Consider the following 18,639-nt stretch of genomic DNA (forward strand, 5'->3'; position numbering starts at 1 on the left):
TAAGTGAAGGATTAAAAATCAATCATCCTTTATCATGAGCACCAAACAATGCCTAAGAGTATAATTTTTTATTGTGAATATCGATAAAGTTGACATGTTTCACATATAAAGATTCGTGAGACTATCTCACAAAAGACCTACTTTTAGATAAAAGAATATTGCAATATCATATACCCCTATAAAAACAAAGGCCGAAAGATATAGATATCTAAAATTACAAAATGTCAAACATATACAACTAAATTTTAACATATTTGGGTTTGGTTCATTATTGACCGACAAATTTTGAATTATGAATCGAAAGGGATGACATGCCCACGCATATAAAGTCGGGTCCAAGAACGATACTAAAATATCCGTATTCCGCTTGCTCCGCCTTACATCCTCGATCACAGTTACTGACTTTTGAGAGTGATCGGTCCGATTATTCTTGCGTCGGGGAGATGGCGGCGGCTTTGAGTTCTGGAGTTCGGGTTGACGGATCTTCGTCTGACAGTACCATTCCTCTGCTTACTCCCTACAAAATGGGAGACTTTCATCTTGCCCACAGGTTCGTTTTCTTTCTGCTTTTATCAGTCCATATTTTTTTTTTACTTCCGAATCACGACTTTTGTTGCCTTCTTAGTTTACAGAAGTTTCAACACATAATCAAAAACTAAAATAAGTCAAAATTCCTTGTGGATTAATTGGATCTGTTAGGATTTTTATAGGATCACCAACTATTCGTACTGGATTCCAAAAAGGTCAACCAAAGTCTGATACTTTTTTAAACTTGTAACCAGTTTAATGAACGAGCAGACTGAATCACCGAAAAGTTTGATTCGATCGGTCGATTAATTGGTGGGATTGAAATTCTACTCATTCCATGTTGTGATCTGGAGAAACGGCCCTTCATTTTGCTTTAGATTGCGCTGCTGACTGTTGTTTAGATGATGCATTCCGTTTTAACATTTGTGCAGAATTGTCTTGGCGCCATTAACCAGAAACCGGTCGTATAACAACGTGCCACAGCCGCACGCGGCGGTGTATTACTCTCAACGAGCCACCAAAGGCGGTCTTCTCATCACTGAAGCAACTGGTGTATCTGATACCGCACAGGGGTACGTATGTACGACCATATCGTGCAATTTCTTCTCAGATTCACGACGTCTACTTTAGTCGATGATGTTTACATTTGATTTATAGGTACCCAGAAACGCCTGGAATTTGGACAAAGGAGCATGTGGAGCAGGGCCGTGCCTATTAAGAGGCAAATGAGTCCAATGACTCAGGCCCATATCTTTTTTGGGGCCCAAAAATTTTTTTAAAAAAATATTATATACAATACCAGTTACTAGATAGCCAAAAACCAAGTATTTATTAAATGGAACTTGCTTAGCCTGTTATCGATTTATTCCCCAATCTTCCCCAATATTCATATGTAGACAACCCTTAATCGACTCCAGTCATTGCGTCATCTCTAGGTTTGATTGAAAGACCCGTGAGGACCTGTAAGTCTATTTTTTTGTATTTTCTTTGTTCGGGTTCCAAATTTTTTATTGTAGTTTTTTAATTTCTTCGGGGCTTTATATGATATCTATAATCTACGTTTTTTGACTGAAATTTTAGTAAATGTAATGCTTATCTGGCTTTCAAACCCTCATATTGCTTATAAAATCTTGTTGATTGTCCCGGTCACACTAGCAAGTGCAGAGCGAAGTTTCTCAAAGCTAAAGCTCATCAAAACTTTTCTCTGATCAACCATGTCACGAGAAAGATTGAATGAATTGACTATGTTATCGATTGAGAAAGAAATTACTGAACAACTTGATTATACAGATTTGAATAGTATTTTTAGCTCTAAAACTGTTAGCCGGGTTGTTTTTTAGTGATCGTTTGGACATGTTTGATATTTTTATTCTTTTAGTTTTTTATATTGTCTTTGACGTATTGATTAAATTTGAAAAATTGCTATGGAACTAAAAAAAATATGAGCACACATTATGATTCAGATGCCTCTTTTTAAAAGTTAGACTCAGGCCCAAATATTGTTAGGATCGGCCCTGATGTGGAGGCATGGAAACCAATTGTGGATGCAGTTCACGACAAGGGTGGCATATTTTTCGTGCAATTATGGCATGTTGGTCGTGTCTCAACCTATGGTATGTGTTAAAAAACACTTCTCCGGAAAGTTCGTACTCATTGAAGGTGGCTTGCCCCGCCCCCTCACTCTTTTTTGGGCTCACAGGAGCAGGGCTAAGCCTTGAGAATAGAACTCTCCTCCCATCTTGTAACCTTTCGATTATGAATACAATAGTTTGACAACACATCCTTTTACGCGTGAGCCGTAGATCATATTAGGACAAGGCCAACACCCAAGACTCAGCATGCTGTCCAGATCAGGCAACAAAATCCTATAAATACCAACTTAACGAAATATAGTAGTGTTTTAAAGCTCATAGTTTATATTTAACGTATCATTGGTATTAATACTTTTGATGAGGTCAGTGATGAAGTTATACAGATGAAATTTGAAAGTAGATGTTCATTTTATTGATTAGGTTATCTTATTTTATAAGGTATGCAGCCCAATGGCCAATGGCCAATCTCATCAACTGACAAAGGGGTCACCCCGGGCCTCGACGGAGGAGATTGGTCTCCACCTAGACGGTTAAGGCTAGATGAAATCCCTGGTATTGTCAATGATTTCAGGTTGGCGGCTAAGAACGCCATTGAAGCAGGTTGAGTCCCGATCTTGATATAAACTCTTTCAAAATTCTAAATGATATAAAAAACATACCTTTGTTTGTCTGTCATTACAGGATTTGATGGAGTTGAGATACATGGAGCAAATGGTTACATAATCGAACAGTTTCTGAAAGACCAAGTGAATGATAGAACAGATCAATACGGGGGGAGCATGGAAAACCGGGCTCGTTTTGCTCTAGAAATCGTGGAAGCCATAGTGAATGAGATCGGATCAAACAGAGTTGGTATGAGACTATCTCCATATTCAGATTTCATGGAGTCCATCGACTCGAATCCGGATGCTCTGGGCTTGTACATGGCGAATGCACTTAATGAGTTTGACCTACTCTACCTCCATGTGATCGAACCACGAGTGGCCGGCGCGAGGGTCGTTGAAGGAGCAGAGGATGAAGTTCCTCACAAGCTTCTTCCTATAAGAAAAGCTTTCAAGAATACTTTTATTGCTGCTGGTGCTTATAACAGAAGTACGGGAAACAGAGCTATTGCTGATAATTACACGGATTTGATCGCGTATGGACGTCTGTTCTTGGCTAATCCGGATTTACCGAAACGTTATGAGATCGATTCTGCTCTCAATAAGTACGATAGGAGCACATTCTACACTCCGGATCCAGTCATTGGTTACACTGATTATCCATTTCTTGAATAAGTTTTCGACAGTGTCTGCAAGAGTTTTTGTTTATTTTAATATGATTCTTCTTGAGATTATTTCGAAGTGGCGAGAAACAAAAGGAAGAAGTGTTTGAAAATAAAAGTTTAAAGCTATTGTAAGCTAAAATTCGAGTGTTTGGAGAAAAATTGTTTCCAAACTTATTTCTTAATAAAATAACAATAAGGTAAAAACTTGTGTGAGACGGTCTCACGGGTTATATTTGTGAGACGGATCTCTTATTTGGGTCATTCATGAAAAAGTATTGCTTTTTATGCTAAAAGTATTACTTTTTATTGTGAATATGGGTAGAGTTGACCCGTCTCACGGATTAAGATCCGTGAGACGGTCTCACATGAGACCTATTCTAACAATAATATCCTTAATCTATACATCATGTATCTTATTTTTGGTACACAGACCATGACATTGTATTTATATAATTATTGTTATTATTCCATTTTGAATATTTTGTATCAAAATTATTTTTCTTTTATAATATGAATGCTTATTTAGAAAAAAACAAATTAAAAAATTTGCATAAATGAACAAAAGTATGGAGAAAAAAAATTTCAGGAAATGCAATATATATATAAAAAAACAACTTTTAAAAACTAATATATAAATAAAATTTGGTATTTAACAAAATCTCCAAAAATATTTTAAAAAAGTAAGGAAAATTGTGGAATAAGATTGATTTTTTAAGGATACAGATGTGAAATTGACATTTTAAATTATTAACAAAAAAAAAAAAACAGAATCGGAAAAAAAAGAACATATGAATTTTGCTTCTTGCTTTTGACTAAAAATGATATAAGTTGAAGTAGAATCTGACATTCACAAACAAGATCTCAAAGCACTTCATCTAACTAGAACATAAGAATTACTTCATAGAAATTCCTCCAAACACTCCATAATCTATTAAGCTTTCTAGCTTGATAAAATCGAAAAATTGTTAAAGCATTTATTTTAATTATTAAGAGAAATTATTAAGCGAAGTTGGTTGCCTTCTTCCTTTCTTTCTTTCTATTTTTTTTGTCAGAAATTCATATTATTGTAAATAATTTTTTTTTTATTTTGGTTGCCTTCTTTGAGTTACGCATTGAAGGAATTGTTACTGTACTGTATATAACCTTATAAATACTACAAGATTATGTTTTCATATAGATATTTGGATTTGTGGGATTGATATCTCATAGCTCCTTGGCTCATCCCAGTCAAGGTAGAAGGCTCATTACAGGTCTATGTATTCTCCTATAAATACGATGTCTGAGTGTTTAATCATTCATTCAATATATTATTTTTCAGCAGCACCCCTTAGTTCCTCCCTCCTTATATCCTCAGTCTCTGACTTGAACGTCTACGTCGGGACACCTTCCCGGCTCCGTTCTAACGATCTTATTCGTGATTTCAGGCTCATGACAAATTCGAAGTCTGCGTCTGGACTAAGTCGAACCCAAAATTTTCAATGAATATCAGATATGATTTCACGATATGAAATCCGTAAAATTTATTAATATAAATTTTTTTAAAAAAAAAATTGAGACATTGTTTGATCCACACATGCGAGGGCCCATCAGTCCAACTGTTCCAGTTATTTGTTTCTATAACTAAATATTAAAATGGGTGTCGGTGCACAAGCAAAACTAAAAAAATTATTTTAAAAAAAAAAAAACTATAATAATAATAACAATAAAAACAATTTCACATATTCTATGTAACAGATTTAGTTTTGTTTAACTCCTCGCTAAATCTCTCATTAAGACCTTACGAATCAATTCTTTTTATATACATTAAAAAATTATTCTGTCAGACAATCTCACGAGAGCTTTGTGTCGATCTAGTTCATTAACTTTCGTGTTTGTTTCACTATTAATGAGTTAAATTAGTAACTATATAAATAACAAATTCGACCATATATATATAGAAAGAATCGATCTGTCTCACGAGAGATCTAATCTAGGAGTTAAACAAAACTAAATCTGTTACGATACGTTTCTGTATGTGTCATACAGAGAGTCGTTTAGGCATGCGAAACACTAATAAATGGAGAACGACGTATTACAGAAAATGGGTCGAAGAAAATTCAGTTTATTAAGAAAATGTGGAAGGCTATTTTAGTCATTAAAGTAAGCGTAGTTAGTATAGGGGTGGCTAACAGCTCAATTCCCAAGGCAATCATTCCCACCCACAATTATTTTGCTAAATGTTCCTTCGAAAGTTACCCCTCAGATTATTTTAATCTCCTATGTAATCTTTTTTTCTTGAATCCACGACCGATTCCGAAGCCGGAAAATTCGGAATCTTTGAAAAGAATGGCGAGAAGACCTGATGAGGACTACGATTACTTGTTTAAGGTGGTGTTAATCGGAGATTCGGGCGTGGGTAAGTCCAATTTGCTGTCTCGATTCACTCGAAATGAGTTCTGCTTGGAATCTAAGTCCACGATCGGTGTTGAATTCGCTACCCGCACTCTCCAGGTCCTTCTTCCTGCTTCAGCTGCTACTGTTTTTAGTTTGTTTGGTTGAGGGTGTGGGGTGGAGAGAATTGAGTTTTGGAGATTTTCGTGGGTTGTTTTGGGTCTGATACTCTTTGTTTGTTGCATGAGTTTTGCTGAAAAATATGAGTGAATTGACGTGTTTTTTGTGGAGGGTTTTGTTGTCTCGATTTGTTCGTGATTAATGAGATATGCGAGTAATTGTGTATTACTTAATTGATTACTTTGAGGACTGGTTCAGTACATGTGCGGCGATCAAGGCTTGAATTTGGAGAGTTAAGTTTATTACGTAATAAAGGCGGTGCAGGTTAAGTGCTGGCTCAGGATAACTCTAGGATGCCTTATCCTTCTTTGTTGATCTTATCTTATCTGAAGAATGTGCGAATGCATTATGTATTTTCCTCAAGTGTTGAAAACTGAATCCCGACTGCCTTTGTTTTCTCCTTGTGTCGGTAACATTTTCTTTATTTTTTCTTATTTGTGTGAGGGAAGGTGAGGAAAGAATTAAGTAGTGATGACGACCCATGAGGGAATTTTGGGGGACCATTGCCTTTCACAATAATTGAAGCATTTTTTTCTTGACATTCTGTTATGCTAGTCCTAATAGAGCTCTAGTTCTTTATCAATTTTGGACTGACATGCAGAAATGCCCAACTTCCGAGGTTCTAATTTATTTAATTAGTGCTTGATTCATGGCTATAGCATCCTTGGACTTGTGGAGTAATTTCAGAAGAATTATATGTAAAAAGGATTATGTAACAGTTGAATCATGACGCTCCTTTGTGTGGGTATTTTGTCTTGATTGTTGTTTTTTTTTTTTTGTTGGGTACTTGAGGCTCTTCTGATTTATTTCCCTCACAATTAATTTTACTTTGGATCGCTCTTGGTTCAAAATCAATATATAAAATTTCAATTTGATTGAGGAATTCATGCACTATTAGCATAGTATGCATGTAGTTTTATTGCCCAATTATGTTTATGTTTTGGATTTCGGTGATCTGGTTGTTGTCCATTCAATATGACAATAATTAGTATTCTGGATCTCTCTCTCTCTCGTAAGGCTCTATATCATTGTAAATAATGACATAAATGATCATGATCGGCAATCGGCATGACTTACTTGTTGGCATGGTGAGAAGTGATGTGCGATCCAACCTCTTAACTGGTTACAATACTCAAAATAGTAAAGTTTGAGATGTTGAACTTTCTAAACTTCTAGGTTAGGGGGTAAAGAATGGCAGTGGGAGTCTCTGGGGGTTAAGGTTACAGAACAGAAAGATACAGAGTTTACCTGGAAATTTCTATTCACGGGGGAAAATTTCATTAGCTCAAGTCTTGAAACAACTGGGAAAGATGAGGAGGACAGGGAGGTTCCAACTATTAGTTTATCTCTACTTGTGCTCTAGCAATTTCTGATTTGCAATATAATGTAGTGAAGTGTTGAGTTAATGACTGTATTTCTTCAAGATGTTATTTTTATAGTTTTATTTTGTATTATGAATGTGTTTTTTTCCATCACTGATTTTGATTCAATAAATGGATGTTGGAAGTTTTATTAGCTCACTAGCCTCCATATATGCATTCTGGTCACCGAGCTCATTTTCTTGTAACATTGGATTCCAGCTAGACATCAGAATCAAGAAATTATTTACAAATCGTGGCTGTTCACTGACTTTTCCTTGTCAAAACAGGTTGAGGGGAGAACTATTAAGGCTCAAATATGGGACACTGCTGGCCAAGAAAGATACAGAGCCATTACAAGTGCATACTACCGTGGTGCCCTAGGAGCTCTTCTTGTATATGATGTGACTAAGCCAACTACATTTGAGAACGTTAGTCGCTGGCTGAAGGAGCTTAGGGACCACGCAGATTCGAACATTGTTATCATGCTCATAGGAAATAAGACTGATCTTAAGCATCTCAGAGCCGTTGCCACAGAGGATGCTCAAGGATTTGCTGAAACAGAGGGGCTTTCGTTCATAGAAACATCTGCTTTGGAAGCAATCAACGTCGAGAAATCTTTCCAGACCATCCTATCAGAAATATATCGAATTATCAGCAAAAAGACGATCTCCTCAAATGAACCTGGACCTGCAAGCATCAAAGAGGGGACGGCCCTTGTAGTTGGCCCTCAAGATTCCAACTCGAAGAGTACATGCTGTTCTACATCCTAATACATATTTTTCTCTTTATCGTCTTTCGTTTTCCAAATATCTATTTGAGTCTTATAGTCTTGCACGTTTGCCAGTTTCTTGATTATTTTATTTGCCAAGGCTTCTTGTGAATCTGTACTCGGATGAGATATTCTTTACAGTGACGCAGCGTTTACTATTTTGCATTTTGATCACAAAGATTGATTCGGGTTTACTTTATGCTACACAATTGTGCCCGACACAACAGAACTTTGACTTGTGAGCCATTTGCATACACGTCTATGGCAACAAAATTGTATTGAAAACTATACAATTTGTAGTCATCGGGTGATCCTATGACTCGAAAACTTCATTCTGGATGAGCCACCAAGCTGTCTCTCACTTGACGGTGAGTGTTTCACACTGCGGAACAATCTTGTCAATGGGGTTATTGAATAATCCGCGAGGTATTGACGAAGCTCCCAAAGACTCGAGTCTCAAGAAAATATTATATCTGTTGTGAAAAAGTAAAAATTTATGGTAAAAAGTAAAAATCTCAAACTCTCAAAATTTTTCAAATTACACACTTTATAATATTTTTCTCTCTACTCAATTGTGATTTTCTTCACAAATGAGAGATATATTTATAGGAAATCTTTACAAATAATCCAAAAATAAAATACATCATTACCTACATCATCACACACTAATTTTCAATATTTACAACTCTTATTTTCAACATTCAAATATTCAATACACACATTTTAAATATTATTTTTCAACACTCCCCCTTGTGATGATGATCATAATGATTGTCTTCATTACGTGTTTTTATACTGCCTCGTTAAAAACCTTACTAGGAAAACCCATTGAGATAAAAACCATAGTAAGGGAAAAAGAGTGCATTCACGTAAACTCCCCCTCATGTTGACACGAACAATTCTTCACAAATTTCCTAGATTGTGCCTCCCAATATTATATATATGTTTTTGAATATTGACGTAGGAAGTGCCTTTGTGAAGAGATCTTATGAGTTTTCACTTGATTGAATGTGACGAACATCAATACAATTATTCTTTTCAAGCTCCTTGGTGAATGCGAAGAACTTAGGAGGAATATGTTTAGTTCTGTCGCTTTTTATGTATCCTTCTTTCATTTGAGCAACACATGCAGCATTATCTTCATATAGTATCACATGCTTCTCGTCGAATGATAATCCGCATGAGATTTGGATATGTTGGGTCATTGATTTTAACCACACACATTCACGGCTTACTTCATGTAATGCAATTATCTCGGCATGATTTGATGAAGTTGTTACGAGCGTTTGTTTCTGTGAACGCCAAGAAATTGCAGTGCCTCCACGAGTAAATACATATCCAGTTTGGGAACGTGTCTTGTGTGGATCAGATAAGTATCCAGCATCGGCATAACCAATTATACTTGGATTAACATCTTTTGAATACAAAAGTCCCAAGTCTGTCGTTCCTCGTAGATAACGGAATATATGTTTACTTCCGTTCCAGTGTCTCTTTGTTGGATATGTGCTAAATCTTGCCAACAAATTTACGGCACAAGATATATCAGGTCTTGTACAATTTGTAAGATACATGAGGGCACCGATAATACTTAGATATGGTACTTCTGGACCAAGAATAGCTTCATCATCTTCACATGGACTGAATGGATCCTTTTCTATGTTTAATGATCTAACAACCATTAGAGTACTTAAAAAGATTTGATTTATCCATATTAAAACGTTTAAGGATCTTTTCTGTATAATTTGTCTGGTGAACAAACATTCCACATTCTTTTTGTTCAATTTGTAAACCCAGACAATACTTGGTTTTTCCAAGATCCTTCATTTCAAATTCTTCTTTCAAGTATGACACAACTTCTTGAATTTCCTTATTCGTTCCAATGATGTTTAAATCATCAACATATACAGCAATAATTACGCATCTGGATGTTGTTTTCTTAATGAAAACACAAGGGCATATTGAATTATTTACATATCCCTTTTCATCAAGTGATCACTGAGTCGATTGTACCACATTCGACCGGATTGCTTCAACCCATATAATGATCTTTGTAATTTCACAGAATAACATTCTCTTGTTTTGAACTTTGTGCTTCAGGCATCTTAAATCCTTCAGGGATTTTCATATATATATATTACTATCAAGTGATCCATATAAGTAAGCTGTAACAACATCCATAAGACGCATTTCTAAATTTTCAGATACCGCCAAGCTAATCAAATACCGAAACGTAATTGCATCCATCACGGGAGAATACGTTTCTTCATAATCAATTCCAGGCCTTTGAGAAAAACCTTGTGCAACAAGTCGAGCTTTATATCTTACTATTTCATTTTTCTCATTTCGCTTTCGAATAAAAACTCATTTGTATCCAACAGGTTTTACACCTTCAGGTGTAAGGACTATAGTTCCAAAAACATTACGTTTATTTAGCGAATCCAATTCAACCTGGATGGCTTCTTTCCATTTTATCCAATCCTGCCGATTTTTACATTCACCAAAAGATTTTGGTTCATGATCTTCATTATCATTTATGATGTCGATTGCCACATTATAAGAAAATATATCATCAATTTCTTCTATATCTTTTCGGTTCCATATTTTTCCAGTATTAATATAATTGAGAGAGATTTCATGATTCTCGTCAGTTTGTGGTTCTGACAGAACATTTTCATCATCATGTGTTTCTTCAGGAACACCATTATCTATTTTGTGATTATCATGTGTTTCTTCGGGAACATCATTTTGTCTTTTGTGATCATCGTGTTTCTCTATGAATTTTCTTTTTCGAGGATTTTTATCCTTGGAGTTTAAAAGACATCATTTTGTCTTTTGTGATCATCATTTTGTCTTTTGTGATCATCGTGTTTCTCTATGGATTTTTATCTTTTTCGACTGGCCTTCTACGCTTCAGGAGTTTAATGACATCATGAGTATCTTCAATTTGTTTCTTCGGAATTTCAATTCGAGCAGGGGCATTTGCAGCATGTATATATGATTTAGTTACCCCTTTTGTGTCTGCAAATGCATCTGGTATTTGATTTTCTATTCTTTGCAAGTGCACAATTTGATGTACATCTTTTTCACATTATTTTGTTCTTGGATCCAGATGTAACAATGATGATACATACCATGTAATTTCTTTTTCGGTATGTTTCTGTTCTCCCCCCAACATTGGGAAGATTTCCTCATTAAAATGACAATCAGCAAAACGTGTTGTGAACACGTCGCCTGTCTGAGGTTCAAGATATCGAATGATTGATGGACTATCATAACCGATATAAATTCCAACATTTCTTTGAGGTCCCATTTTCTTTATTTGCGGTGGTGCAATAGGCACATACACCATACATCCAAAAATTCTCAGATGAGAAATGTCTGGTTCTTTACCAAATGCAAGCTGCAATGAGGAGTATTTATGATATGCACTTGGTCTGATGCGAATTAATGAAGCAGCATGTAAAATTGCATGTCCCCATATAGAAATAGGGAGCTTTGTTTTCATAATCATTGGTCTAGCAATCATTTGCAGACGTTTAATCAATGATTCAGCCAATCCATTCTGTGTATGTACATGAGCAACAGGATGCTCAACAATGATTCCCATAGACATACAATAATCATTGAACGTCTGGGAAGTAAATTCATCATCATTATCAAGTCTAATTTTCTTGATTGTATAATCGGGAAATTGATTCCTCAATTTTATTATTTGAGCAAGTAATCTTGCAAATGCAACATTTCGAGTTAACAATAAACATACATGTGACCATCTGCTGGAGGCATCAATCAATACCATAAAGTATCTGAATGGTCCACATGGTGGATAGATTGGTCCACAAATATCACCCTGAATACGTTCAAGAAACATTGGTGATTCAGTTTGGATTTTGGCTGGTGATGGTCTTATAATAAGTTTTCTAAGAGAACATGCTTTACATTGAAACTTATTACTCTGAAAGATCTTCTGGTCTTTCAGCGGATGACTATGTGTATTTTCTATAATTCTTCGCATCATTGTTGAACCAGAATGTCCCAATCGATCATGCCAATTGGTTAATATTGAAGAATTATCAACTACCATGTTTGATTCAATCGGACTTATATGTGTATAATGCAATCCAGTAGGGAGCATTGGTAGTTTTTCAATCACATATTTCTTTCCTGATTTATATGTGATAAGACATATATACTTCTCAATCCCTTCATTCATTGTTTGAGTATCATAACCATTGGAATATATATCATTAAAACTCAACAAATTTCTTTTCGATTATGGTCAATATAAAGTATCATTGATAAAAAATTTTGTACCATTAGGTAACAAAAATTGTGCTTTACCACATCCTTTAATCAAGTCTACAGTACCTGATATTGTATTCACCGTTGTTTTTGTTGGTTTTAGTTCCAAGAAATATCTTTTATCTCGGAAGATAGTGTGCGTTGTACCACTATCGAGTATGCAAACTTCAGCTTTGCTCATAGCATTTTCCATTTTTGAACTTCAAAATAATATGCAATGAAATAAAATTACTGGCAATATATATTTAAATATAACACATATCATAATTATACAATAAAACATTACTATATGAATACATGAATAGGGGTGTTCAAATTTCGGTTAAAACCGAAAAAACCGGCCGAACAGTAAAATTCGGTTTTTACGGTTCGGTTTTTTCGGTTATTTGACCGGTTTCGGTTTCTATATTACGCATTTTCGGTTTTCCGGTTCGGTTTTCGGTTTTTTTTAAAAAAAACCGAAAAAACCGAAAAACCGAATATATGAGAATTATTTGTTTTTTTTTTTATTATATTTTACTCCAAACATGTCCCAACTTAAAAATTAAAAATAGAACTTAAAAATAAACCAAACATGTCCCAACTTAGGTTTTGACATTCAAAATTTCAGCCGCAGTCGCACACCTTTGTTGAATTGTTGTGCTTGTGCCTTGCTTCACACATTTCCTTTTCAATAAACCAACAACACAAGTCTAGATTGGAGAAGAAGAAACATGTGTTGCTTTGGTAGTTCTCTGCTCTCTAATTTATATATCTCATATCTTTAATGTTATAGTTATTTTATTCTTTATCGGTTGATGATACTTGTTTTTAAATTTTTCTAGATTTTATCAATGATGGAAGAGATTCTTGCATTATTGATATATAGTTGTGACTTGCAATCAGGTTTGTTAAGTTGATCTAATTTATATGAACTTATTCTTTTTATAATGTGTTGATATTTTAATTTCCATACACATGAGAATTTTTATTGCAAGAGTTGATAAATCCATTGCTGGAATTATTCACTATCAATATATCCAAATTCCAAATTGCTTATAATTGTCATTGCTGTAATTTTTATTATTTTGATGTTTGTGAGATACTTGACAAATTGGTAACACGAATGATAGCTATGCCTATTTTTGATTACTTTATTTTGGTTTTTGAAAGATAATCAAACAAATTTGATTGTGGTTTTTTATTATATTTTTTTTTTAAATTTATAACGTACAACTTTATTTATAACTAAATTTATTACACAAACCGTAATAACCGACCGTAATAACCAAACCGTAATACAAAAAAACCAAACCGGACCGAATTAAAATGGTTTGGTTTAGGATTAGGCATTCGAAAAACCGTAAACCGAAAAACCGAACCGAAGTTTATTAAAACCGAACCAAACCGACCGTTGGACACCCCTATACATGAAAAATAAATTATTGTACATTTATATTATACCACTATATTGTTCATTTTCAGAGAAATCATTGAGAAAATCTGCAGCATCAATATTGTTCATTTCTATCTCACCAACATATTGATCATTTCCAGAGAAAACATTCATAAAATCACCAGCATCAAAATGAGTTGAATCACTCAAACGGTCACTGCATTCAGTGAAGTTGGTCTCCTTTTCTTTCCCCTTTAATGATTCTTTATAAAGTTTACAAAGATGCTCAGGGGCTCGACAAATACGGGACCAATGTCCTGGAGTACCACATCTGAAACAAGAACTTTCATATCTTTTTGAGTGATTCTCATTAACACTTGTATTCTCATGATGCCTTTTCTGTGGATGGTTTGGGACGCTCTTTTGAGATGAGTTATAAAAATAACTATCTCTATTGTTTTCAAAACCACGGCCTCGACCACGACCACGGCCAATTCCACGTCCACGACCTCGACCTCGACCAAAATCTTGTCTTTGAATTTGATTTTGGTTTCGAGATTTAAATTCATTTTTACTTACAGCATTTACTTCTGGAAATGTTGTTGATCTAGTGGGTCGGGACTGATGATTTCTCATTAATAGCTCGTTGTTCTTTTCCGCCACAAGAAGACAGGCGATGAGTTCGGAATATCTCGCAAATCCACGTACTCTATATTGTTGTTGTAGAGTAATATTTGATGCATGAAACGTGGAAAATGTTTTTTCAAGCATTTCCGATTCTGTGACCTAATGTCCACAAAATTTTAGCTGCGAGATTATTCGATACATCGCTGAATTGTAATAACTGACTTTCTTAAAATCTTGAAATCTTAACATATTCCATTCATCATGGGCGGTCGGAAGTATAACTTCCCTTATATGTTCAAATCTTTCTTTCAATCCTTTCCACAAAGCCATGAGATCTTTTTCAATTAAATATTCACATTTCAATCCCTCGTCGAGATGTCGACGCAAAAATATAATGGCTTTTGCCTTTTCTTGTGATGTCGATATGCCATTTTCTTTTATTGTCTTACTTAGACCCAATGACTCAAGATGTATTTCTACATCGAGAGTCCATGGCATATAATTTTTTCCCGTGATGTCGAGCGCAAAAAATTCGAGCTTTGTCAAATTTGACATGGTGGTACTAAAATATTACGATGCATTTTATTAGTTAATGAATATTGCAACACAAAGTAATGGATAAACAACAAGTACAAGCATTTGTAAAAATAAAGTGTAACGTCCCAAAAATTTGAAGGTCCACATGAACCACGTGCATGTAAATTATTAAAGTTCTTTGGTATTTTATTAAATTGTTTTAAAGTCTAAAATGCATGTTTCTTTCATACATAATTCATGCATCATAGGATTTAATTTGTGAAATTCATGTATTAGGATTTCTAAATGCATTTCACTCTCGATCGAGGAATGGAGACCAGAGAATTTTCAGGAAAAATATTTTATTACACGATTTATTTCTATATGGTGTTTTAAGTGAATTTTTCAAATAATGAGATATTACTGGGTATTTTTACCCGTATGACTTTATTTTTAACGATACACAAATTTTATCGAATCGGGAGACTTTTTAAAGGTTCGACTAATATTTTCAAAATCTTTTCAACACGAAATATTTTTCGAGTATGCGTTTCGACTTAATGGGCCTACTTTTAAGCTTGATGGGCTTAAACCCTTTTCAAACCCTTAATTAGCAAATTAAGACCCATTAATTATTTAATTAATTACATAATTATTACAAATAAACCCCTAAACTCCCGTAACACACCCCCCCCCCCCCCCCCCCCCCCCCCCCAGCAGCTAAACGTCCCTTTTCCCTTCATATTTCCCTCGGTTTCAGAATGTGTAGCTGAAAGCATCGGCTCCCTTCTTGTTCTTGCAAAGAAAGCTTCAACCGGGTCTCCATTGCGTCGTTCTTGTTCTTCGATCGTTAAGGCACGCCTGAAACCATCCTTTTCTCATCGTTCACGCCATAATATGTATTTTTATCTGATGTGCCATGAAAAATCTGATATGACATGTTTTATTCTCGTTTTTCTTACATATGCATAGAAAATTTATGGTTTCTTGAGGTTTCTTCATGTTTCTTGAATGTTTGAAGGGGCTGCCACTTAGGATCGACCATGGGCTTGAAATAGAGAGGGATAGGAGTCCTAAGAGTGAAAGAATTCGTCTCGTTTGGTTCAGACTAAGGGCAGAACGAAATTGCCTTGTTTTGGGGAAGAAAGGGCTCAATCATGGCTTGGGTGTAGGAGGCCATGCATGGGTTCGTTGCAGGCCTGGGGTTAGGCTCCTGGCAGTCTAAATTTTGGAGTCTGGATGGTCCATAGCGGGATAGATCGAAGGGGCATGGTTGGGCGAGAGGTAGGGGTCACGCACGAGGGAATCTTGAACTATGATGTGAGTTTTTCTTGTTCTTGCTGCTAATTGGGGGCGTTTAGGCCTGGTCCAGGAGAGTGTTGAGGGGTCGGTCAGGTTCCTAGGACAGTAGGATTGGGTCTGGACGTAACGGTTTGGTCATAGGCTCGATGAATTGGAAAATTCAAAATTTAGGCTTGAAGGGAAACGGTGCAGAAAATTCAGAGATGTATCAGCAGGGGTTTCGTGGTCTAAAGGGGTCTGAATATTGTGGTTAAGGGTCTGGTTTTGCGTGGTCAGGTCATTGTTAGAGTTTGGTATAGTTTGGTTGAGTTTCGTGTTGATTCAGGTTAAAACCGAGGCTCCGGTCAATGTTTTAGAACAAATCGATTAAGTTTGGTTTTTGGGCTTGAGTTTATGTCTAAGAATGCTTTTAAAAATGTTTTGGGATATTTTAAGGAGTTTGGTAAGTTTCGGGTCAATTTTAGAGGTCCAGGGTTAAAACGAGAATTTTCGGGTTTCTAGGGGCAAAATGGTCATTTTGCACCCGAGGTGAGATTTTGGTCAAGGCAGCGCCCTGAGCACAAATATATGATATTTTGAATGATTATGCATCATTTTTACGATTTTTACGCAATTTCGATAAATACGTTGCATGCTTGTTTTAAAGAAAAAGTTACGCATATGCATGTTTTTATTAAGTGATGAAAATGATGATATTTTTGAATGATGGGAATTGGTTGTGACTGACGAAGTATATGTATACGATGACATGAGATATGATGAGCTGAGGCCCGGGCTCAGTGGGCGGGTAATGCTGTCGCTGATGTCCCCCGCCGCCGGGTACCACGATTTTTATAGATGGATCCATCGATAGAGCTGATACGATAGAGCTGAAAAGAAAGTCACAACTAATGAACTGAATTCAATTAAAAGAAAATGTTTAAGTTTATGATGACACGATGAGCTGTTTTGACACGTATATGAAGATATGAGCTGACATGATATGAGATGACATGCGTTGACACGACATGATTTTATACGACACGTTTACGTTATGCTTTTAAGTTCATGAAAGATATATTGAGTATGATATTTTTCACTGCGGTGTGCTATGTATATGTACTTGTTATTAACAGTACAGGTGTGTTGAGTCTTTAGACTCACTAGGCGTGTGTGATGCAGGTGAGTTCGATGTCGAGGAGACTGGAGGCGCTGGACTCTGAGTCAGTGGACCTGGTGGGCGACACTACCCGAGGACCTATGATTATTCCGCATTATTATGATTTCATATTTTGAGAGGATACAAGTATTTTAAGCTGTGTTATTTTACAGTTGATGTTAGGATTTTCCTCGTCCTCACTTTTATTGGCAATTACTCATGATGATTTTTAAATGACGTTTTTAAATAGGAGTGCATGTATGCGATTTAATTAAATGGTTATTTTCAAAAGGAGAGTTTTAAAAAAAAAAATATTTCCGCATTTTAAAACGAGTAGATGTTACATAAAGAAAACACACGAGGATGATATTCTCCGATAAATACAAGACTTGTGTGTATGATAACCAAAATAATTAAAAATAACCTTGAGAAAGCCATCTTCTTTTTTTCGAAAAATTTGATGAAAAATAATTTTTAGATAAGAAGAGAAAGTTGGAGTGGTTGAAAGAGTTTGTGAGATCATATTTATAGGGCAAAAACTAGCCGTTTTTTACCGTTTATGACCGTTGGTGGGAAAAAAAATAAAGGTATGTATTTGTATAATTTTATGGTAATAATATGATGTATATAATATTAGATATGTTTAAATAATTATGTATATCATATCACATTATTATAATGAAGTGTCATAATTTATTTTGTTTAAAAATCTTATAGGCTTTTATACTAGTCGTAGGGATGTCGTCTTAACATCCTCCCAGGATTTATAACAAGTTTTTGAAAAATTTATTTTTATTATTTCTAATAATAACATTATATTATATATTAAATATATACACAATAAATAAATAACAGTAAAATAAATATTATGACTTTTGTTACCTTTTTCTTCTGTTTGGAGCTTGGAAAAGTATGGAGGACTTTTAGAGCTTCGTGCTGAGAACGTGTTGTGAAAAAGTAAAAATTTATGGTAAAAAGTAAAAATCTCAAACTCTCAAAATTTACCAAACTACACACTTTATAATATTTTTCTCTCTACTCAATTGTGATTTTCTTCACAAATGAGAGATCTATTTATATGAAATCTTTACAAATAATCCAAAAATAAAATACATCATTACCTACATCATCACACACTAATTTTCAATATTTACAACTTTTATTTTCAACATTCAAATATTCAACATTCAAATATTCAATACACACATTTTAAATATTATTTTTCAACAATATCTAAATAATTTATGATATTATTTACATTTTGAAATATGCATAAACCAATTTTCATATCAATCTAAACGGATGTATAAAT

The 18,639-nt window shown here is 34.9% G+C and overlaps 2 protein-coding genes across 2 annotated transcripts; both read left to right on the forward strand.

Annotated features, from left to right (window-relative positions):
• Positions 1 to 315: 315 nt before the first annotated feature.
• Positions 316 to 3,519, forward strand: LOC140814671 (putative 12-oxophytodienoate reductase 11). The gene is made up of 6 exons (XM_073173726.1): positions 316 to 550; positions 960 to 1,100; positions 1,186 to 1,220; positions 2,046 to 2,141; positions 2,559 to 2,720; positions 2,802 to 3,519. Exons 1-6 carry the CDS (start codon positions 444 to 446, stop codon positions 3,395 to 3,397), a joined length of 1,137 nt encoding a protein of 378 aa, XP_073029827.1. The 5' UTR covers positions 316 to 443; the 3' UTR covers positions 3,398 to 3,519.
• Positions 3,520 to 5,566: 2,047 nt separating this feature from the next.
• LOC140813959 (ras-related protein RABA2a) lies at positions 5,567 to 8,245 on the forward strand. Its single transcript, XM_073172792.1, has 2 exons — positions 5,567 to 5,877; positions 7,586 to 8,245. Exons 1-2 carry the CDS (start codon positions 5,713 to 5,715, stop codon positions 8,066 to 8,068), a joined length of 648 nt encoding a protein of 215 aa, XP_073028893.1. The 5' UTR covers positions 5,567 to 5,712; the 3' UTR covers positions 8,069 to 8,245.
• Positions 8,246 to 18,639: the final 10,394 nt, after the last annotated feature.

Source organism: Primulina eburnea, chromosome 15 (assembly GCF_022965805.1).
Source record: "Primulina eburnea isolate SZY01 chromosome 15, ASM2296580v1, whole genome shotgun sequence".
In the NCBI taxonomy this organism is placed as follows: domain Eukaryota; kingdom Viridiplantae; phylum Streptophyta; class Magnoliopsida; order Lamiales; family Gesneriaceae; genus Primulina; species Primulina eburnea.

Bases quoted from the DNA above. Each gene is read 5' to 3' on its own strand.
- LOC140814671 (XM_073173726.1), top strand. From the start codon at position 444: ATGGCGGCGGCTTTGAGTTCTGGAGTTCGGGTTGACGGATCTTCGTCT. The intron at 2,142-2,558 runs GTATGTGTTAAA...TTATTTTATAAG, and splicing joins TGGTCGTGTCTCAACCTATG to GTATGCAGCCCAATGGCCAA. The intron at 2,721-2,801 runs GTTGAGTCCCGA...CTGTCATTACAG, and splicing joins TAAGAACGCCATTGAAGCAG to GATTTGATGGAGTTGAGATA.
- LOC140813959 (XM_073172792.1), top strand. From the start codon at position 5,713: ATGGCGAGAAGACCTGATGAGGACTACGATTACTTGTTTAAGGTGGTG. The intron at 5,878-7,585 runs GTCCTTCTTCCT...TTGTCAAAACAG, and splicing joins TCGCTACCCGCACTCTCCAG to GTTGAGGGGAGAACTATTAA.